We start from the raw sequence: 23,678 nt of genomic DNA, 5'->3' as shown, positions 1-23,678 counted from the left end.
AGCTTGGGATGTAGAAGACCAATGTTCCTGGAAGCCATGGAGAAGATATCCATGAGGAGCAGCCCTGTGAGTGATGATGGGTCACCTTCTCTAGAAGCCACATAAAGACCAAAAGACGATTCCTAGTTGAATGCCAGCACCCCAGCAAAGGGGTGAGCAGATTCTGAGGAGACCTATCACCATGAGCTGCCACCTCCAGGCTCCTCTCCACTCACAACAGCCAAGCCTGGTGCCAGACACCCCACAGGGCATGTCTGGGAGTCCAGGCTGAAAGAGTCGAGTGCGATGCAGGGTGTATAGACTTATTATAGATAGTCTCACACTGACTGGTCCCTACGAAAAACTCGAAGACCCCAGGGGCATCATTACCCTATCTCATGTCCGAAGGGAGAGTGACGAAGGGTCTCTTGCAGCCATGGAGCACTGGTGCATGGGCTGCACTGGGATGCTGGTGGCTGGGGAGGGCTGGCTCTGCCTTGCCACGGCAGGACAGCTGCGCCGCCAGGCTGTTGGCACTCTTGGCCTCCCAGCCCCTCACCGGCGGAGAGCCCATTAATAAGGCTTTCCAGCCTGTCACTTCCAACCCTGAATCCTTTGAAAGCCGTGCTCCTCTGGGCCCATTAGAGGGAGGAACTGTCTCTGCCGAAACATATGGGGCTGTCAGGCTCTGTCTGGCTGTTGCTCTGAAAGCTGCTGCTGCTGTAGCTGTTTGCTGACGAGGGGGTAAAATCTGTCTGGAGGAAGCTGTGATGAGGACGGGGGCTTGGTAAGTGGCTGGGGAAAGATGGAAGGTGAGCTGGGAGGGATGCTGGTAAACAGCGTGCCAGTAAGATGGTGGGTTGCTCTGGGAGGATATTGGTTTAAAAGCCAGCCAAAGGGCTGCTGGGCAGCTCAGGGGGATCCTGGCACACTGTGAGTGTGACAGTGGGAAGAAGTACCTCTGAGGACAACTAGGATAAGCTGGGTGGTGAATATTGGGTAGGTACATAGGGGCAGGCTGTGGCAGCAGAAGACATGGCTGATGGCAGAGTTTTTTGGGTTTGTCTGGGGAAGGAGATGATGGCAGCAGTTGTGGGTGGCTCTATGGGGACAGTACAAAAGGGAGGCTTTGGAAAGCCTCATGTGGTCACACCAGCCTGGAAGTTGTTAGGTGCATTCCTGACATCGCCTGAATGCTGCTGGAGTTTCTCATTAACCAGCGCACCCGCCCCTCAGCTCCATTTGCAGAGACTGAAGAGGATTTAATGGAGTCCCTTGACTTTTTCTTCTGAAATATTCATAGGTTTTAGCAGTCCATTTCATGCTCACCTCCCTCTCCATTAGAGAGCATCGAAGAGGGACTGGGTGGAAAGTATGCTGCCGTGGAGCCAGGGAGACAGATAAAGGGACCTGTGGCTCTGACCAGAGGCTGCTGGGAAGTGACCCACTCCCAGGCTGCTCCCTGTCCTTCTCACCAGGTCCATAAAATGACTTGAAACGAGCCCTGGGCAGCATGCGCAGAGAGGTGACAAATACAGTGGGAAAGGAAGGAAATCAATTAAGTAGAGACCACTCTCTGGAGCTGCTGCCCCCCACCCCTGTAACATGCATACACCCCACATCTGTCTCCCTGCCCGTCTTCATAATCTGCAAGACCAGGAGCTCTGTAAGAATTGCACCGGCTGACAAAAAAAAATGCCTGAAGGCAATTAGTTTCCTCCTTGCCTCGGCACTAATGCTGTGCTAGGATACAGGGAAGATCCAGAGCTTCAATGAGACAGTGCAGAAGCGCGCTGGATTTTGGATGCCCTGTCTGCAGTACTGGACACAGCAAGGAGCCTGCTGGGAAGTGTGGAGAGAGGGTGTTGTAAATGGTGCCATTGCGCTCTGCTGTGCATGAAATGTCCCAAAAGATCGGGGCCAAGTGGGATCTCAGAGCATCATCGGCATCATCCCCACCTTGCACAAAACAAGAGCAACTGGACTTGTGGTTCATCCCACCGTGATATAAAATAGATCCCTCTCAGGTATACTCATTTCCATTTCCTTGTTTTCTCTCTCTCCAGTTTGACATTTTCCAAACCTGTTAGGTACGAAACTGGGGCTCTAATAGTGTAACTAACTGATAATGTCCCCATCAAAGTCCCAGAACCAAATATCTCTGAGTTTTTTGGAGTGGGGAGAGGTGCAACTCTCTGCTTCAGATTAATGCCTCTTTTGCAGCAGCTGCATTCCTAAAGCTTGCAGTTTAAGGTCCTAAGTAAGTTTTTATCAATGGGCTACAGTAGGACCTGGACAGTGCCCTAAGAAAACATGTTTTTTCTGCACCAGTGCCATCACAGTGAAAGGTACAAGAGGCGCTCAGCAAGGGGCTCCCAAATCCACTTAGGTTCTCTCTGGATTAGTACTTAGATGGACCAAAAGAGCAAAAATCTTCATGCTAATGAGCTGTTTGCTCTGGCTGACAGAGACAGAAAGAAGGATTATAAATGTACACATTCCTGTGGTTCCTCCCTGCTGGACTGAAAACCAGAACAAAGTCACAGATGCAACACCACCTATTTATTCTTACTCTCCAAACTCTTTTCAGGCTGCTTCCCTTTCCCTCCCATACACACACACACACGTGTGCGTGAGCCTTGTGAATCAGATGTTTATGTCAGTATTTGCAGGATGTTCCATGTCTCCCTGAAATGATAATCAATGCACTCAGAATCAGCTTAATTACTAAGCATTCATCATACGCCCCCAGGCTCTTCCACGGCAGCTCCACACAGCACCTCTATGAATGAGTCTGCATGTTTTTCCTCTGCTGCCAAACACTGCTCATGATTGAGAGCTCGAGCCCTCACATCTGAGCTGTTGGGTTGTCTGGTTATCTATTTATTTATTTCCAGGCAGGGAGAGAGATGTTTGTAAAGCAGCAGTGCACAAGCAGACACAGAGATGAGTGTCTCAGGGTGAGACTTGGCTATCTGTGACTTTTTGCAGCACCCTCTCCATGCAGGATAGAGATATGAATGATCCCGGTTTTAAACAAGCCATATCAGAGTTTCAAACATGCCGGGTCTGTGGTCTGGCAATTAACTCTCTCTGTAGAAAAAGCACAAACCAAGAAGTGTGAAACAATGAAGTTTTGCTCTCCATGAGTTGCACCCTGACACATACAGGTGCTCAGGAGAAAGGCACTTGCAAAAGAACCGAACTGCTTGGTTTAGCTGAGGCAGTCAGAAAACACGTTGCTGAAGTAAGGAAAGCAAGCGCTCTCTGAGGTAGCAAAGTGCATCTGGAAGAAAGAGCACCATTCATGGCTCATCAGAACTGTTCTGAAGGATCTTCTGGGCCGAGGCTGTGAGCATCTGCAAAGATCATGGTCATGCCTTCGCTTTGCGTCAGTGCACTTTCTATCAGCCCCACAGCAAACAACCCCTCATATAACTTCTCAGGTGATTTCACAGAGGTATTAAGCACAGGTGAAATAAAGATTCAGGCTTCCCCTCATCACTCGGTAGTTGCCATCTGCCTCTGTTAGCCTGACAAGGTTTGGACTCTTCACACAACTGTAGCTGTCTTCATTTCCTTCCCTGTGGCATTGCACTAGCAAAACCCACATGATGATCCTATCACAATGTTACACGGACTGGAAGCATTTAAGGCCATTAAGGTCACAATTCTCTAGTTTAATGCTTTCTTGTGGAGCTTGCGGACCACAGAGCTCAGAACGGCAAGAAGTCTCCCTTCATTTAAAATAGAAATCCTGGTGTCAGATGTGCCCTGACACAGAGATATGATCAAAACAGCATTTTGATCTGGAGCTCACAAGTCCAGGTTCATTTCTCCACCCAGGCATATTCACACAGAGGAGGCGTGACTTCTCCTCTCTGTTCATACAGGAAAATTCTAAAATGATCAGAAACCATTTTGCCAAATCTTCCACATCCCAATTTATGAGCTATTCTAGACCCTTTGTATGAACAGGCCATTGCTCACACAGGCACTAGGCTGCTGGTTGCCATCACAAGTAAATGAGATGCTCCAGCAGTATCTGAGTGCCCAATGGCTGGTCAGCTTTAGCCGTTCATATCTGGCCTTAGCAATGCCAAGACTAAAGGACTGTCTCATGTCGCTGGTGATGTCTTCAGACTGCAGAAGTCTGCCAGCCTTAGCTTCACAGTATTTTTATGACGCTGTACCCAGGAGCTGTCAGTACTCCAGCAATGTTATCCTTGCAACCCCCGGCGCACCATGCAAAGGGTCTTGTTACAACACAGGGCTGTGAAGGCTTAGATGCTGAAGACGTTTTGACATACCTACCTCCCAGTTATGCAGCAAGGCTCTGCTGCTTGCCCAGGGGCACGGGAAGGGGCTGCAGCAGAGCGCACCACTGAGCTCGTCTCTCAGGATTTCGTGCAGATCAGATCAATAACTGCTCTGCTACGAAGTATTTATTCTGCGGGGAAGAGGATGGGAATAAAACATACTTTTAAGCCTTGTTAAAAGTACATGCTATGAAGACAGCTGTCTCCTAAGGGTAAAAGTGTCTCCAGGGATGGTCTCTGGGGAACGCCTCTGTAAGCAAAACACCCAGCAGGGAAAAGGCTTCTCGGGATCGTCTCTGTAGGTGAACACTCTGCTAAGTGAAATGCCTCAGGAGAGCACGCACCCACGCAGCACGCTGCCTACCTTTGTCTTTCCCCAAATAGTGCTTTCCATTCTGGTGGCTCTGAATAAGCCTGCTGCAGTCACAGAAAAGTCTGCACGTGTATGCTAAGGATTTCTTTTAGTTGATCTTTATTAAGATCAAATTTTAAACTAGAAACACCTTTTTAGCTCACTTGGCTGCTTATTGGTAACCGCTCTGCGCCAGCTGAGCTGTGCCCAGAGCCTTGGCACTGCACGTGGGCATGGGCTTCCGCTTGCAAATGAGCACAGCTAGCCATCCCATACGCTTTTGGTAATATCCAGGTTTAAATGCCACTGTCATTCAACCAGCAGTACAGCGATAGCCACCTGAACTGGGCAACTTTTGCCACATGGTGAGACGGTAGCTGGTGTGCCAGGGAAAAAGAATGAAGATTTTAGGAGGCCTTGGCATAAGGAAGGCAAAGCACTACTGGATCAGCGACTGGGGGTGCATCCCTTGCACCGTGCTGGGGAAGAGGGGAGTCGAGGTGGCAGCACCCCAGTAGCGCTGCAGGGTTTGGAGATGGGGCAGTCAGAGGGCCATGCAGTTTGCGTGGCAGCCACAGTGAAACGTCCCTGTGCTGCTCCAGATAGATCAGCCCTGATGCTGTTGAGACTGCTGGAGGGGAAAATTAGATTTGCCTTTTGTTCAGCAAGCCTCACGGAAAGCCTCAGCTCAGCGGCTGGTTGAAAAGCAGAACCTGCTCGTGGTACATGCACTTGCACATTGGCTCAGTTGAGAGGGATCCTGAGAGTTGCACCTTCTCTCTTCGATGGCTCTGACAGCTCATCCTGGGGTAGAGGCACTGCGTCCCCACCACAGAGGCATCAGCCTCCCTTGGCAGCTATCCCCACTGCCTTGCTTGTGGTGGGGAAAGCCATACTTCTAAATGATGGTGGAGATCCTTGGAATCAGTCCTTTGCTCAGCCAGCCTCCAGACCCATGGTGCACACGTGTACTTCCTTGGCTGACTGTGGACGCCTCCCAGATACACCCTGCCCTTGTCTCATTTGCATCCTGCCAGAGAATGTTATGATGCATCCTGATGACATGCAGCTAAAAAAGGAGGCAGATTGCTCCTTTCCTCGCATAAATCTTACTGTATTCTGGCTGGTCAAAGGCAGCTTCTGTAATATTTTCTATCTAAAAGCCACCAATGATGCTGGAGCAGCATTTAAATTTATGTTCCTGTAAAATATTTTTCCCATAAAACATTTTTTTTTCATAAGCCGTGGGCCAGATTGAAATCTGACAGGTTCAGCTGTCACTGGATGAAGGGAAGAGCAGAAGCGACAAGAAATTTTTAGGAGAACTGTATTAAACTCTGTAGGATTCCAATTTAGAAGTAACAGCAAAGAGAAACTAGAGCTGATATTCCATTATCCTGTTTGCAGTGCACTTTAATAGCATCTCCATTCATAAAACAGTTCAGCTCCTGTCCTTTAGTGTTAATCTATTTGTTTTGCTCTGGAGCAGTTTTCAACAGGCAATGGTTTGCCTTCCTGCATACTTACGTTACAGGAAAGGAACAACACCTTTCCAGGCTACCAGGCTTCTATTTGCGTGTTGAATCCTGAGAACGTCTCCTCTCAATGGTGCGTTATTTCAGATGGGTGTCACTCTGCAAAATATCTTTGTGAACACTTGGTCAGCTGTGTTTCTTTTCCCATCTTCTGGATTAGTAGAGGGCAATGTGAGCAGGTAGGCAACAAGAAGAGAGAAAAATATAAAATCCTGGGTGAGGAAAGGGCGGAGGCTGGGGAGGGAAACTAATTTTCTCTTTCCACCTGACCAGGTCCCAGTGACCCATTACAAGTGCGTGACTTGCCTGGCTGTGCAGAAATCACGGTATGCAGTCTCACCGGAGGGTTGCAACGCCTCTCCCACTAAGTCTGGCTTGAACTAGAAATCCTTTGTTCTCTTCACTCTGCCCTCACTCGCAGAGTCAGACCGTACAGCCGACACCCAGGCAACTGCGGAGCATCTGCCGGCGCAGGGTGAGGGATGAGCCTCCAGTCCATCACAAGCAGAGGTGCAATGTTCTCGTTGCACTTATTCCTGAAAATGTAGTCCCTTCTTGTTGGGAATTATAATAACAGGCCTCAATCTTTACTGATATTTTCTTAGCACCTCTGCAAGGTGAATGCAAAGCACTATCAAATCCCAAGGGTATCATTTTAGCTCTGCTTTCTGGCAGCTTAATAGATAAATCGCCCTTTACAGTGCGTTCACCCTGATTTGTCTCCCATCTCTGCTCCCTTCCTATCAGGCACGGCAGCCCCTCAGCCTCCTTCCATGTCTCCCAGCTCCTGCAAGACATGCAGCTACTTCTAGACAGCCTCTTTCAACACCACCGTTAAGTTACTAAGGCGCTGACATAAAAGGTTCCCACCTTCATAAATAATCGATGTGGGCCAAATGGCTCGTGCCTGCTCAAGGAAATCATGCACTAGAAACAGAAATGGAAGAGACAAACACTAACCCTGCAAGGACATTAACTACCTAACACCAATAAATGTGGAAAGGAGATTCAAATAATGGAGCAGCAAGACAATAAGAGTGGAAAACAAGGGAGCTGAGCACCCTCAGACACTTCCTTATGTAGTCACACTTCTTCTATCTGTTCATAAAGTCTCTGGAGACTGGCTTCGATTTTAGCTAATTTGCTTATTAGAATGAAATTATTAGAGCAGCCTGGTACCTACCAGTACACTCCAGCCAGCTCCTGGGTGAGACTCAGCCTCTGCCGTTCTGTCCCACTGCACATGTTTCTCATGGGTTTGCCCACGGTCATTTGCTGGCGGTGTAGGGATGTAGATGTACAACCACCAGAAGGACCAGTGAGCCCGGCACCAGGGGTCCTGTTGCAGACATAGGGTGCGCATGAAGCAATCACAGCCCAGGGGGTCCTTCTCAAGGGCTGCCTTTCTTGCACGAAGGGCAGGTCAGATAAATGGGCTGTCAAGCAAATTAAATTTCTAGGGCAAGATTGCCATTATGGGACAACATGACTTCCAGGCTCCAGAGTACCTGTCCTTTGCCTCTGTGGCACCTGTCGAGCACAGAGTCCCATCACTATATGACATTGAAGTAAGGGGTAATGATTTCAAAATAGAGGGAGGTAGATTTAGATTAGATATTACGAAAAATACTTTTACAATGAGAGTGGTGGAACACTGGAACAGGTTGCGCAGAGAGGTGGTGGATGCCTCATCCTTGGAAATGTTCAAGGCCAGGTTGGATGGGGCTCTGAGCAACCTGATCTGGTTGGGGATGTCCCTGCTCCTTGCAGGGGGGGCAAGACTACATGACCTTTAAAGGTCCCTTCCAACCCAAATGATCCTATGATTCTATAATCTTTTCAGGTGACAGAGCTGTTGGCTGAGCATAAATAGTGCCATTCTACTGTTTCTCTTGGGGTTATCCACAGGCATTGGTAATGAGCACATGTGGAAAAAAACAAACCCCACTCATGCCTGATTCATCACCGAGTAACCTCTCACACCGATCTGGTGCCATCCTTTTGAAGGGGGCTAAAGCCAGTGCAATAAGTCAAGCCTGGCACAGTTAGCTCAGGAGACGTGAATAAGGACTTTCGGCAGGTACTACTCTATCTGTGGTACAAATCCCTACTGTTTGTAAGCACTGGACAGAAACTGCTACCACAGCAGGAGTCCCAGCAGAGTCTCATGTTGTTGGTTTCCCACATCCTAATTTACTGCATTGCTTTGACTGGCTGAACACACAGACCCAGACCTGGCTGTCAAACCTTGTTCCTTGGTGACCCTGGAGTGGACACCAGGTGGAGAAGGATGCAGAGCACTGCACAGGCTCCGTCCCCATGACATGTGCCTCTTCCCACCCTTGAGCAGCTTATGTCTCTTAGGGCAAGAGGGTATAAGGCTGTAAAACGACCCTATGTCACAGAGACGAAGCAGGAGAACACAATGGCATTGCTGGTGCTTCTGAGATGGACAGGGTTCAGCAATTCATTAAGTGAAATTGGGGACTATTCCCTCTGGTATACAAGCAAAAACCATCTTACACAGCTGCTGTCCCTGTGCCCCAAGCCAACCCCTCCCTGACACTACTGTGATCAGGCCAGCCCAGTTTCTCAGACCGTCACGTGAAGCTGAGCCCAACGTCAGCTTTTGGCCACTGGAGCCGTGATGACCTACTCCTGTTCACCTTCGCTGCAGACAGGAACTCTTTGTCACAGACAGAAACTTTAAAAGGTGGGAGGGAGGATAGCATCAAAGCAAATTCACCCTCCTGCTCTGAATAAGTGTTTTCTCAGCTCTAGTATTTGTATAAGAGTGAGGGGGATCATTAAAGGGCATGGGGGGAGAGCTCCAAGGCCACAGGGAGAGAGCAAGGGAGTGCGTGGGAGCACTGGATTCCTTGGGACATAAAGTTTCATTGCTACCAAGTTAATCTCCTGAGCTTTCCACTGCGATTTTTGTCTCACTCCATGCCCCTTGAAATGAGTTTCTATTTGTCTGTCTGGTGCTAATTTTCCCTCATTTGCTGCATCGCAGCCATCATTAGAAGCACAAACTGCTTCTCCATTGTCTTTTTTTTTTTTTCATTTCTTCAGTCACTCTCCTTAGTGACTTTTGGTTTTTTAACTCTTCTACCACTCAGTTGCAACTGACTCCTGTTAGTCTGATGTGGCTGCTTCAGGATGTCCCATCCCTCCACTGCCTGAGGACACATTGCTGCCTGGGGCAGGGGGCTAGAGAGGTCCTCTGGAGCAGTTGCAAACCTTTTTTTGCAAGTGTTATAGCTCCTTCCCAGAGATGTTTGGCTTCTTTTCATTTCCATTTCAATTAGCTAATGAGGGTAAGAAAAGCAGAGCAGGAAGACTTTGGATAGCATTGCAAATGCCTTCTGAACTTGTGGTCCCTGCCCTCAAGCTGATCCAGGGTTTGCTTGGAAGGAGAAGCTGGCACTCAGCTGCCCGCTCCTTACAAAGAGCCACTCAGTTGTGCCTCTTGGGAAGTAAATTCATCTCTGCAGCCACCGTGTCTTCTCCATAGCCCTTGGGTCCCCAAGCACACCAAGAGGTGCAGGGCCCTAGAGTGATGCCCCCCTACATCACCCTCAAGGAGACAGCAGCACAAGGCCACGCTTGCACACCCATCTGTCCCGCAGCCACTTGCTGCCAGATCAGTTGGCAGTAAAAGGCCTGACTGGGCTCAGGCATATGATCACACTTCTGTCCCACTAACAGAGCACAGAGTATGGCTTATGCCTGTGGGTACCAGGGCCGTGTCAGCTGGAACCCCATCCTGCAGCGTGGGAGGCTTGCCCTGATGCCTGTCAGCAGCTCTGCTGTGCCAACTGCCACCCCAGAAAAACCTTGCAGAAGAGCAATTTGCTTCAAGAGCATAGCACTGAGTTCATCCCCACCATGTGATGTGGATGGGAACATCAGAACTGCTTCCTGCTCTGCCTCTGCTGCAGTGAAAGAGGCTGCGTGCCGGTTTGGGGTACCAGAGGTGCAGCTGGGGCTATCACTAGCAGCTGCCTTCAGCAACGAACCTCTGGACATCTTGGTTTCTGTGCCATGGAGAAGAGCTTTAATCAGTGGAAGGAGGCTACCCTGAAGGCGTGCAAGGCTCTGTGGTGGAAGGAAGCACTCAGGCTGGGTAAAGCAACATTCATGGAAAGATATGGTGAGCCCACCCCTTCCTTCACAAGACAGACAACCAACACACAAGCACTGATGCTGGGAAGAGGGTTGTCTTGGCTCTGCTAAGCAAACCAGTAAGGTCAGCAAGCCCTTGGGATGATCTGTGAGAGGTTCTCCATGGCTGGAGAAGTTCTCAGGCCACTCTACAAATGGGTGACGGACCCACAGGCAGGCACGGCAGCCTTTATTTGGGCAGGCTTCCCAAACCGCACTGCAGAGAGGATGTATAGTCTTATCTCAAGCTCTCCATTGGCTCATGGGTGCTCTGGCTGAATGCACAGTGCCTGTGTTTTCCACAGCTTGTGCCAACTGAAGCAACTTTAACTGAGCAGTGTGTTCCTGAGGCAGAGCTCCTCCAGTAATGATGGCTGTGCCACCCTTAGATCCAGAGGCCTGGCTCCCTCCTTGTGTGACCTGGCTTATGCCACTACTTGCTGTGGGCTCTGGCACCTCTAGGAGCCCTTCATGTGTTGCTTGCTGGACGGCAGTGGAAGGGTGCTGGCTGCCAGACAGTGAGGTGGAGGCAGGGCTCCCACCATCAGTCTCAAAGAGGGCCTCCTGCTTGTCTGCCAGGATCCTTGGTGGTTCCTCTGCCCCTGCATGACACAGGGAGTGAGGATTTGGAGATGGCATACAGCTGGGTGAGAGGGGATGGGGAAGCCCAGCTGGAGTTAGAGCTTCTCCTGTGGCCATTTCAGCTTGCTTACTTGCCACGTGTTCACTTGCCCAGGGAATGGGGAGGGATGGGTTACAAGGAGCACCCGTGCAGTCTCTTCGGTGCAAGATTCTTGTCTTCTGTGCTGCCACATCCCTTGGCCTGAAAATAAAATAACTTCTCTCATAACACCATGCATCTTTTGATCCTCACTCTGCCACTTGCTTGCAGTAGGGGTTAGACCACTACTCCCCATGAAATTTTTGATGCTAAACAAAGTGCATGGCTGGGAAGGGAATCCAACAGAACAACATGGCAAAATTAAAACCTGATGCAGTTCAGGTATCTACAGGAAACAGCCTGCATGCCTGTTAGAGGTACACAGAATCACGTAGGGCTGAATGGGGGAGCAGGCCTGGAAGCCAGGTGCACTGTGAGGGATTGAAGCTCTGCTGGATTCCTGGACTCATGTCAAGTGCCTCGTGCATCCCCACTGACCTCTGGGAGGCATTCTGAAGAGATTCAGGCCATAGAGTGAGTTCTCCAGCTGGGAAGACTGGGTTGCAAAATGGGTTGCAAGCTAAAGAAAGTCTTGGAGGCTGGGATTCAAGAGATGGAAAAACCCAGATCCATGTGTTGAGCTGATAGAAGGTGGGACCATCCACTTCTACCAATGACTTCCACAAACGCTCTCATTGCTCGTGCTACAGCCTGTCACCACAGGCAGCAGAGAACTGTAACCCTCAAGCCCCAGGCACAGAGCTGGATAAAAAAAATCAGCACCCAGGGAAGGGGCAACAGCAGATCAATGTAGAGGTGTGATTTCCAAACCAAGCCTAAGGGGTGCCTTGCTGCCCTCCAGCCCTGTAGCACTTTTGGAGCAGCTCTCATCCAGCAGAATAGCGTTATTCCTGCTCAGTGTTTTGCATTATAGTTGTAATATTTTAAAAGACCTAAAAATCAGATTTATTACCAAGGTTATTGAACTGTATCTCCACTGTATTCTGCATTTCAATTAGCACCTTCCTGTCTGTGAAAAATGGTTCAAACACTCATTCCTCTAGCTTCCTGGTCATTGCACCATTCTTAAGCTAAACTGGAAAGGCAGCATTTTTGAAGAGTAAGTAGTAAATATTCTACAAACCATATACTACGAAAGTTTTAATCATCAGACAGCATTGTGTAAAGCTCATACTCTCCAGCATGTTCTCAAGTTCCCAAGTTTTTACAGATGCCACAGCTGCCAGGTGTGGACAGAGTTCGTAACACAGACAACAGGCCAGTAACAAGGCCTTAGGTACAAGCATGTCTCTGGAAGCAAGTGATTGCAATTTCCAGCTCTCACAGGTCACAGCCCATGTCACAGCCACCCAAAGATGCTCCCATGCTTCTGAGATGCTTGGGTCTGGATTTTGAAATAAGTTGTGATATTTGCATCCTGACTTACAACTCAGCCTGAAGTGTCCCATTTCGAGAAATCTTACAAAAAAAATACAATTTCACATCCCAAGCATCAAAATATGGTGTCTCTGAGACTGCCTTGATATTCCAGCTGCTGATGGGCACAAGTGGCAGGTAGGTCCTGTCAATCTTAAGGGTGCCAACCAGTGCACAGTTGTGGCAAATCTGATGAGGTTTATCAATCACCGTTTATCTCTCTAAACCCAGCTCTTTGCCCATTCTGACAACGCCTGCTTTGGATAGCAAAAAGCCAGTCTTGACTGAATTGCAAGGTATTTTTATGGACACACATGTTCCTGTGGCCTTTGAGCACCATAACCCTTAAATTCGTTTCCAATTGCAATTTAGCCATGTTTGAACATAGTTCTCCAGTGAGGAAAGATGAAGAACACAGTCCCCAGAACATCTCACCACTTTTCTTACTCTTCTGGAAGTTTTGAGTTATGGTAAGTGCCAAGAATTTAGATCCTCGTTTACCGGTAGGTCAGCATCACTGCTAATAATTCCACGTGTACCTTTTCCAGTGAGAATGGGGTACATCTAATAACTGCTGTTACAGATACAGAAAGCTCTTTGTGGTAGTAAATACAGCAATTAATGCTAATGAGTCTGCTGTTAGCAAGGAATACTATTGGTGTTATGCTCACGCCTCACCAAATGCAAAGCTTCAGTTTGTTAAGCAGATGCCAGTGTTAACAGCCAAATTCTCTTCCCATGGATAAGTTAGTGTTAGTTAAATGTACCATTAAAAATAACCATTTAAATGTTAATGAAAAGAGAGGTTGTGCTTGCCAGGGTTTTGCTTGTCTTCTTTTTATTCTCAGCTTCAAGGTGGTGAAGGTGAAAAGGCACAGACAGCTTTTCCAGCTGTGTTCAGAGGAGACATTGAGGTGGAGCCTTCGTAGCACTGGTGGCAACGATGTATAGCACCAGAAGCGTGGCTGGTTTCCACCTCAGCGACCGGCCAATAGAGCTCAGTACCCACCTTCATATCCATGCAGCACACTGACACCACAGCCTGAGGCTGCCCCTACCAGCTCTGCCTGTAGCCCCGCTCTGCTCCGCAACCCCAGCACCACAGAAGGGAATGATGGCGATGGAGGAGGGTTCATAACCCATTGTTTCTTCTCAGTCTCGAATAGCAAAGGTGTGGTAAGTGCTAGCCACCTGCATCTTCACAGTCCTCATTACGCCTAGTGCTTCCTGACATACCTCTGCTTAGCATGCTGTTTGTGCTGAGCTTCTGACAGCAGGTTTTGTTTTATTTCATGCAGTTTAAGGAACAAGTCTGTACTCTACTGAAAACCAGGCTTTCATTGTTCTGTATGTTATGTTCTAGAAACAGAACTAGATAAACCCTTTCACAGAACATATCCCTGTTTTGTACGCGGGTCTCAAGTCTCTGCCCCAGAGAACTGTAAATGGGCAGTAGAGGAGAAGGTGGACGGTGAAATGGAGGCAGTGAAGGCATCACACAGGTGCTGGACAGAGCAGACCCAGAAATAAGAAGCCCCATTTTTTCATGTTCCAGCAGCATGCGAGGATGAGACCACCTTGCTCTCAGCACTGCAGCCGGGCTCTCCCATGGCGCAAGTTGAACCCGGCCATCTGCAGCCTCATGCTGCTACTCCGGTGTTGGGGTTCCCTTTCCCCAGGTGCAGGCACCCACTGCCCCATCCCACCCCAGGCTGCAGCCCTGGGCTGCCCTAGACCTGCCACACAGCCAGGGCCTGGATCCCAGCCGCACTGCTGCCTTGTGCAGTAGCGCATCCAGCTGTGTCCCCAGGGCCCGCCAGGAAATACAGGTTCTCCCATTGGGACAAGGAAGGTGTCACAAGGCTGTGATGTCCACGTGGCACTTATGTGCTGGATAGATCCTGCTATGGGAGTGATTTGGCTGTAGATGTCCTGGGCTCTCCCTCATCCCTCATACTTACCATGCTGAGATATCCTGGGTGCTGCTTTCTCCTTTCACCAGACTCCCTGGATTCTGCTTCTTGGCTTCTTCGCCCCTTTGGCTGTGTTTTCTTGTAAACTCACCCTGGCTACCCTGCTGCACCCTCCCTACCGCTCTCTTTCTTCTAACCTATTCTTTTCATGCCTGCTTGTGCCCACAGTACAAGACTCCTGCCCCTCTCCCTCTTCTTCTGGCTGCCCTTGCTCCAAGCCCCAGGCCCTCTCCATTCCCCTGTCTCCTCTCTCCCTCTTTGACATAAAACCTGGCCTCTCCAATGCTGCGTCCTGCTCTGTTTTCTTGGCCAGCATTTCCTTCCTCCTTCCCCACTGGCCTCCTCCCCTGTCTCCACCATGGTGCTCTGTCTTTTGGTGCTCCTCTCCTGTGCTCACCTGTGCTGCTCAGCCTCAGCCCAACCCTTCCATCTGCTTCCTTGCTCTTCCCTTCCTGAGACTGCAACCCTGATCTCGACTCGTACCTGCACACATATACAATTATGTAATTTAATTTTTTTTAAAATGTGATTATTTGGCAGAGCCAAAGGCAAGCGCTGGCTTCAGGGCTGGGCACTGCAGTTTTGCCCACAACACCCAGCTGCGGACAGGCTCCGCACCCCTCCTCTCCTCCTGGCAGCCCCAGTTGAGGCCAGGCTGCTCCCTTCCCTGCCAGGCACTGCATCCCAGGGGACCAGTCTGCTACAGGTGACCTGGCACCCTCACCCCCAAACCGCTTGCCCTGGCCTGCACCACCTTACCCTGCCAAGGAAAGTGAGGGAAGGGGCAGCCTCCCCCCGTCCCCTGGGTGGGCTGGGAAGTCATCGCTAGACACGACCAGAGAGGAAACAAGCTGAAGTATGCAAGAAAGGAAGGGAAAATGAAGAAACATTACCTCATTTTCATGTTTATTTAATTTTTGTATTTTTTTGTATTTTTTTAAGATCACAGAAGAGCAGAGCATTCATACATGTAAAGAAACAGAAACGAGATAACAGAAGTTAAATACATTGAGAAAAGAAAAAATAAAAAGCTTCTTTTTTTTTTTTTTCCATCACTGGGTTTTGTTCATTCATTTGTTGGGTTGTTTTGGTTTTTTTTTTTGATCGATTCTTTTACACACACACTTGCGCTTTTAAAATTTTTTTTCACAGAGCTAGTTCCAAAACCAAACCAATGGCAAAAAATAAAATGGCCGTTTTCTCGTTTCATTACAGAGAAGTTCAGCTCATGTCTACAGTGCTGGGGAAAAATATATATAAAGATATAGATATATATATATATTTATATGTATATAACACTGTTAATGAGGAGAGTTCTAACCACCCCACCATGTAGCAAGAAGAAGGGACTGGCCTTCATTCTCAAGATCTAGAGGATGAAACTTGGCTCCAGCTGGAAAAGTTGAAAGATTTGGGGAGGTGATGGTGGCACTGCAGAGGCAGGTTCCTGCTCTTTGCCCACTCCTCTCTTTCCTGGCTCCTGCATGTGCAGGCGCAGGCACAGGCACAGGCGCGCTTTCTCCTGGTTTCCTCGGGAGGTCACGACGTAGCTGTGTGGGCAGGCAGAGCCACTGCCAGGAGCAATTGGAGGAGTGCGTGTCTGGCTGCGTGTGTGATGGTGGGTGTGGGAAACAAAAGCGCCTGTGTGGTAGCCGAGAGGACTACTGTAGTGTGTGTGTGGTAGGGGTCACAGGGATGTGCGTGTGTGCCTGCGCGTGGCCAAAATGAGGAGCAAATGGCATAATTTCGGAGAAGGACAGCACCACTTGGGAGGAGCCCTCCTCACTGGCTGGCTTCTAGGTGGTCTTGCTCCTCATCTCCATCCGTGGCCCACATCTTATGTACAGAAACATCCCATTCCCAGGGCATGGACACAGCCACCATGGTCTCACACCGCATCACTCACCGAGACTAGTCGCAGTGTGGTGTGCGAGCTCCGTCAGGGCCAGGAGACAAGTTCCTGATGCACTGGGAGCATAGGCACAGGTTCTGCGCTACCTGGGAACAGCCCTTCTTGGATGCAATCTCTGTCCTTTCCCCAGCTGTGCTGCCCAAGAAGCCCTGCTGTTCACGCAGCCCCACCACCTGTCCTGCAGTCATGTCCTCCTGACTTGCACTGCCCCTTTCTCCTCTGCTGCCTGAGCACTTCTACAAGGCTTGCAGGGCTGAGTTGCTGTGGCACCAGCTAACCTGAGCCTGCAACAAGTGAAGGACCACTTGGACAGCTTGCCACCTGTCTGGGCTAATTAGGAGAGCTGCTCCTCTTTCCCAAGCCCTGCCTTGGCTGGTCTCCTCACCTCACACCCATCACCCCAAGCCACAGAGGACCATACCAACATATCCTCACCAAGCTGACTTCCGCTTTCCTTTTATGGTGAGTGAATCAACAAGCAAACACCAAATATTGGCCTAATGGAAGCCAACCATCAAGCAAAATTTTGGGAGGCCGTAGGAACCGCCTGAACATCGTTCTAGCAAGTTACACGATGGAAAAGAGAAAGAAGTTTTAATGGTGTGATACAGCTCTTAGTCAGCAGGAGTCATGCAGTCAAAAAAAAAATCTTCTGGGCATCCCACTGGAAATGAAGCTGCTCTAAGACTAGCATTGAGAGGCCATGGTCTCCTTGCTGGTGAACCTGGGAGTTCTGCGCATGGACGATGGACAGCACTCTACCCTTTTCCACCAGCATCACATCTTGGAAATTACCATCCAGTTTCTCCATCGCTTCCCTGCCTGAGGTTCTGCCCTTTCCATGGGACAGTTTGCTCTCGGCATCCCTAACTCAAGAAGTTTTGCGCACCATCACAAGAGAGAGAGAGAGACAGAGAAGTTCACCCTCTAGCATCTCCTCTGTAGGACTGTCTTGGTTAGCCATCCTCGGTGTCAGTTGCTACATCACAGTAAGCACCATGACGAATTGGGCTGCGGGTCAGTGCGCTTGAAGGAGAAGAAGTAGAGGAATGAGAGGGGTTAGGAGGAGAAGAGCTGTTTCCCTGTGCCCACAGATTCCTTCATCAGGGAGGGCTGAAGTGCTAAAGCACTGTGCAAAGAGTGAGCTGAAACATCACTTGGTGGTGGGGCTGTGAAGGACTCTGAAGTAGCTCCTCTGACTTCCCAGATCCTCTTCCCCAAATGTTCTTGAATCATCAGGACTCCCTGTTGCTCCCCGAAATTCCTTCCAGATGTGTGGCTTCCACTCAGCCTGGAGACCACATGGCTATTGACAGCGACTTTGTCCACGCTGTGAGCTTGGACCTTCAAAATGAGGTTGCTTGGACAGATGGCTTGGGGGCATGGTCTGGATGCACCTGGAGCTAAGCAGAGCTGGTGGGGCTTGGATATACTTTGACCAAAAGTGGGGCAGGCAGCAGTACACAAGAGATCTGCCCAAGCAGTGAACAGTCAGTGGTGTGAGAAAGGTGAGCAGACAAAGACTAACTCTTGACACAATGCATGTCACCAATGAAATCTTCATGAATGGCACGTTAACATGCACTTGGTGCTAGCATGGGGCGACACAACTTCACTGGTGAAGAAAGCGGAAAGGGGAGGGGAGTGCATCACTGTGCAACACACCCGCAAGCTGCGGGGCTGCAAACAAACAAAAATGAACACAATTGCCAAGATACAGGTGTCGGCTGGAGCGTCCAACATTGTCCTGCCCAGCCATTCAGAGACAGGCATCTGCTTCAGTTTCCATCTGACCAGACACACGCTCCAAGCAACACGCTACAGTCATGCATGGAGTTCATGTGGCTTGGGGTGGCTATATTTCCCCGTCCAGTTCCTTTTAGGAAGACTTGCCTTCACCCCTCCTCTCGATCATTTGAAAAGGGTTAGAAATCTGCTAGCAAGTATGGGGCCATAAAACCTTTGTTCCTCTGCTTGGACATCACCAGACATCTCATGTAACTCTTGTAATATTTACAAACCAGTAGAAGAAATACAATATTTTCTTTTTTTTTTTTTCAATTTTGTTCATTTCTTTTTATAACACTAAATGTTAAATCTCCATCAATCAAACACAATTACACTGACAAGCTCAAGGAACTGGTGTCCCGTTCCAAACGCCCATCTCCCCCAGTCCCCAACCAGCTGAGAGGCAGCAGGAAGCAAGACCATAGCTTTTCGGGACATGATGAGGAAGACAGCAACATGAAGGCAGAGTAGAGGCAAGGAGGAGAAACAGATTCACAGAAAAGGGCCTGAGACATGAGAAAATTCTTTGCAACACCTCTGTCAAAGGGCAGAGGGGAGAAAGAGAATGGGGAAAAGTGTTTGACCTTGCCTGTGTTTCCTATGTTCATCTGAGCTCTCCTCTCTACAGATGCTTTGGGCGATCACTGCTCGAGTTCAGGAGAAACAGGGGGATGTTCACAGCATCCCGTGATGGATGCAGCAGCTCATAGAGTTAACTTCTTGGAGTAAATCAGGCTCCAGCCTACCCACGACTCCACCAGCCCTGCTAAGGAACAGATGTTGCCAGGAGTGGGGCTCCCAGCACTGCTGCAGATAACAGGCACACTTGGTATTTGTCCCTTTTCTCAGACAGGTCTGCAAATAACTGGCTTTAACCCTGTTACACAGCCATGCGACGGAGGCAGAGATTGGCCCAGGTCCTGCAGGCGAGACCAGATCCCAGCAGCAGGGCTGTGGTTGTTTCCTCTAGCTAATAGGCAGATGGCTTCAAAAAGCAGGTGTCCTGTTTTTAGTAATAAATTTTCCTTTAACCATAAGCCTCTATGCCTTCACATCTGAAAAAAACATCCCCTCAAAAACTCTTTCAAACCAAAAAAGAGGTGAGACAATGAAGTGCTGGGACTTGTGACCACCACCACCACACCACAGGGCCCTGATGTGCGTGAACCCAGTGCCTAGGAGTGACCTCACAGTGACAAAAACGCATGCAGAGGACAACACGTGGGACAGACCTTACAACAGCAACCAAGTTGGCACCAAAGAGAAGCCTCAATTTAAGGAAAATGGTGGGCTTTACCCAGCCCTCAGGAAGAGCCTGTGACAGCAAGTCACTGCGGGCTGCCCACCTTCTTGCAACAAGCCTGCAACAATAAATGCAGCCGCGAGAATGAGAAATGCCAGCCATGTGACAATAAATCCAGGTGTAGGTACAGCCCCGAAAATGAGCAATGCCAGCAATGCGGTGTTTTCCCTTGTGCCAGTGTGCTGGAGAGGATGCAGCTCCCAGCCCTGGCTTCTGGAACCAGCATCAGCTCACGGCTGTATCAGGGGGATGAGGCGCCCTGTTGCAGCAGGAAAACTGGAGTTGTTACTAAGACATCAAATGACATGACCCTCTGAAGAGGTGGGCAGGAGGACTGGGGTGTCTGAATGCTCTGAAGGATACAGGGGATTTTCTTCCTGGGCTACAGCATGCCTGTCTCCAAGGGAGATACACAAATCCCATCAATGACCACTCTATCTCGGAAGCTGGGAGCCATCCCTGGATGCCTTGGGCAGATTTCAAGCACCAGTTGCCCAACTCTCCCCTTTTGCTCCAAGGCACGAACACCCCCAGGTATGGCTTTGGAGCTTGAAGGAGCTGAGGGGGGAGAGTAATTTACCACCATCCAAATCCACAGCAGATCTGTAGCAAGTCTGGCATCACCCACACTTCAGCCTCTCATCTCTCTCTTTAATATTTCCTCGCACATTCTGGCTGTCTGCGAGGAGCCCTTGACTGCCTGCTTAATTGCCTGCCGGCTGCTGCCCGAAACAGCTGAGCTCAGCAGAGAGGAGCAGGCACCGGCAGTGCCGCAGTGCAAGGTGAAAGCTTTGCGCTGAGTGACAGGGACAGAGGCCTTGGTGGAGCATGTCCCAGCCGTGCAAAGATGGGGACGGGCTCAGAGACAGCAATTCCCACTTTATTTCCTGGGAGGGGAGTACCTGGTGGATATCCCCTCGCGCACACCGCAGGGCTGCAAGCCCAAGCTGTTTCCCCCTTGCCTTCAAGAGCGTGCGAGCATAGCTGCCAAGAGCGCTGCTACTGCGCTGGTTCACAGGGCAAAGACAGAAAAGCAAGTTTGCTGGTGCTCAAAAGCCCAGTGTAAAACTGTAAACCACTGTACTGTCCTGGGATGGTCACTTGACTTGCGTGGGCTAACTGAAGTTCCTCCCTGCACATCCTCCCTCCCCAAAAAACCAAGTAGCTACCTGATAAACCTTGCCTTTTATCATCTTTGCTGCTGTGGATGCTAGGGCTCGTGGCCGGGAAATGCAAGAGTCTTCTTCCCACTGCCCCTGCCCGCACACATGCATGCAGGCACTGGAGCATACGACTGTCAGCTCCCCTTTTTCTGCTGCTCGCTCTGACTCCTGCAACAGACCTGTTGCTGGCGTGGCCATTTCCAGCCACCACCCAGCATTTTCTTAACCCTGGTTCTCACAGCCTGTTCTCTCCTTCTCCTCACTCAGGAGCCACTGGAGCATCCCCCTGATGGCACCTCTGCATGAGATTCTGCCATGGGAAGGATGATGGCAAGTGACAGCCCTCCCCAGCACGACCACCACCCTTCAGATGAGAAAAGAGAAGAGCAAGGGGAGTTGTGCTGCCTACTTCTTTACTGCACCACTTTAAGCTCCTTCTTTATAAGCCCAGGATTTTTCACCTGACATTTGTTATTCTTCTTACATTCACAGGTCCTGGATATTTTCTGACTCAATTTGTTTCAAATGTGGAATTTGCAAAGTGAGCTTTATATTAGCAGTGGTGTGCAATACACGCGCACACACACACGCTCACACACTCACCCTTACTTAGCATATGTTTTCTTCTATAACAGGGAGGACAGCAAGAACAACAACAACAAAAAAGGGTATTGCCTCTATTTTTGCATGACTACCAAAATGGTTAGGAATGACCAGATTGTAGTTCTCACGCTGAGGCATCGTACCTGCAGGAATGGCTGCTCGGTGATGTCCAAGGTCTCATCACTCACATCCCACCGGCCCAGCCTCCCCTCCCCAAGGAGGCCGCACTCTGCACTCCGTAGCGCTGCAGGCCAATCCTAATTTCTTCTGCTTATCGGGACAAATGCACACTTGTGCACACCCCCATGTTCCTGTGCAAGCACTCACGCATAGCAGGGGCTGCTATGCTGCTACTTGAAGGCTGGGAGCCAGACAGGTTGCAGGTAGGAGACAAAAAAAAAGGATAAACAAGGGTGTGCAGATTGACTCTTGCAAGCAAGGCGGCCAGGAGTCAAAAAGCCAGTGGCGGAGGGACCACTGTGGGAACCTGTGTTGCAGCTGCCCCTCTCTCCTCACCCCTCTTCTCTGCCTGAGTGATCTCTCAGCACCTTTCTCGCACTTAGAAGGCAGGACATTATCTACAGCAGGATGAGCATATGTACACAGGGACTGTTCCTTTTGCATGCTTAGAGAGAGCAAGAGAAAGAGGGACAGAGAAGACGGAGCGAGAGCCACACATACACGCATGCACGCACGCACGCAGGCATACACAGGAGAAAGAGAAACCTGGTCAAATTGAGGGGGGAGAGGGGGAGAGGAAGAGGATTAATAAAAAAAGAAAAATATGTTTTCAGTAGAGTTCAGGCCAGCGAGTGTGATATTGCATGAAGGAATGGGACAGGAAAGAAGAGTGTTTAGCAAGGGCTGGGTGCACAGGAGCGTAGGGTGAAGTGAAGAGAGCAGGAATTCTTCACAGGACACCAGTGTGCAGAGAGCTTCAGGTGACTTGCTCTGGTTTGTGGCTTTTTTTTTTTTTCCCTTTTTTTTTTTGTTTTCAAAAGTATGAACTGGCTGAGCATTGCCTCACAAAAATGACCCAGGGCATCCAAAAAGTTAAGTGGCAATAGACTCCGAAGCAAAGACCTCTTTCTGCAAAAGAAAGAAAGAGGAGAAAGGAAGGAGAGTGAGGGAGTATGGAAAAGAGGAAGGAGGAGAGAAAAGAAAAGGGTTCTTCTGTTCGATTGGCTTTGCGGGTTTTGTTAGATTGTTTACATTGCAGCATCCTCCGGCGACACGATCCTTGCTGGTGCCCCATTCTCTCCCTTGCTTCATGTTGCCTCCTAGACAGTCAGTGACTTGACAGCCGGCTTGTCAGGTTTTGGATTAAATGTTGTTGAGTCTTCTTTGCTGTAATTTTTCCTCTCCCCCCCCTCTTCGCTCCTGAACACACAAAAGTTGTGAAAGAAACAGTCCTCTCTCTCTCTCCCCCCCTCTCTTTTCTCTCTCCCCTCTCTTCGCTCTGTCTCCTGTATAACGCGTTTTGTTTTGTGTGTTGTTGTTGTTGTTGTCGTGTTGGTATTTTTAATAATTATTATTATTATTATTTTTTAATTCTGATTTGTATTAACATTTGCTGAGTAGGCAGAGCAGGGACGCTGCCAGCAGCCACAGTGGGACGGCCAAACTCATGGAGCCGTTGTCTACTCTCCCCGTGCCGGGTCCTGCAGGGTGCAAGAAGGGAGAGAAAAGAGGACAAGATTACACGCGTCTGGGCAAGACAGAGGTAACACAGGAACATGGCACTTTGCTCCAGGGCTGCTCCTGCAGCAGTGGGCCTTCTGCTTAGGTGAGCCTCCATCCAGCCCAACTGCAGGCTTCTGCCCCGCCAGCTCCTCAGCATCCTCCCCTCCCGCCCAACACGTGAGGGTCTCCCTAGGCAATACTTGGGTTGGAGAAACAGGGCCTGGAGCAACTGGGAAGGCTCAGCCCCGGCTGCCGACCCCATCCCATCCCTTGCTGTGCCTCTGGCTGGGAGCTGCTGGCTGCCTGGCATGGGGGCACAGCTCACCCCTTCACACCCCCAGCCACCAGTCCTGCCCTTCCCGTTGATCGCCCTGAGATGCCAGGGCTCGTTGTAATTCTGCACGGTGGACGCTGCCTGTCTGCAGCCAGACATCGGCTCCACGGGGGCTGATTCATCACAGCGGTCCGATCAATAAAACATGGATCCAACCAGCAAATGCCCCCCCTCCCAAGGGCTGCGCCGCAATTATTTATTTCTTAATCGGGGTGGAGGAAGGCTTCGCTGTTGCGTTTACGGCCCTGCGGCACGACACCTATGGAGTGAGGGTGCAGGGTGTGCCAGGGAGGGTGATTTTTCACAAGGGTGGGAAAGGAGCTTGTGCACATGTGCATGTGCGCTCATGCACGGGGGTCTGTCAGAGGGGGCAGGGAGGAGCGCTCTGCCGCAGCAACAAATAATGCAGCCTCGCTCCAGGAACATTAAGTGCTAACACTCCTGACATCTTCTCATTCATCCTCTCACT

The 23,678-nt window shown here is 49.8% G+C and overlaps 1 protein-coding gene across 3 annotated transcripts in view; it reads right to left on the bottom strand.

Moving 5' to 3' along the window:
* Positions 1-15,312: 15,312 nt before the first annotated feature.
* LSAMP (limbic system associated membrane protein) overlaps positions 15,313-23,678 on the bottom strand; it is a 1,033,563-nt gene continuing 1,025,197 nt past the window's right edge. For all 3 annotated transcript variants that reach the window (XM_086761171.1, XM_086761161.1, XM_086761180.1), the window contains one exon: positions 15,313-22,853. In XM_086761171.1, the coding sequence (XP_086617297.1) occupies positions 22,756-22,853 (98 nt within the window). In that variant the 3' untranslated portion in view covers positions 15,313-22,755. The remainder of the gene's footprint in view (positions 22,854-23,678) is intronic.

Source organism: Chlamydotis macqueenii, chromosome 1, assembly GCF_036417535.1.
Source record: "Chlamydotis macqueenii isolate bChlMac1 chromosome 1, bChlMac1.mat, whole genome shotgun sequence".
Taxonomy (NCBI): domain Eukaryota; kingdom Metazoa; phylum Chordata; class Aves; order Otidiformes; family Otididae; genus Chlamydotis; species Chlamydotis macqueenii.
This window is presented reverse-complemented; position numbering and strand designations above follow the sequence as displayed.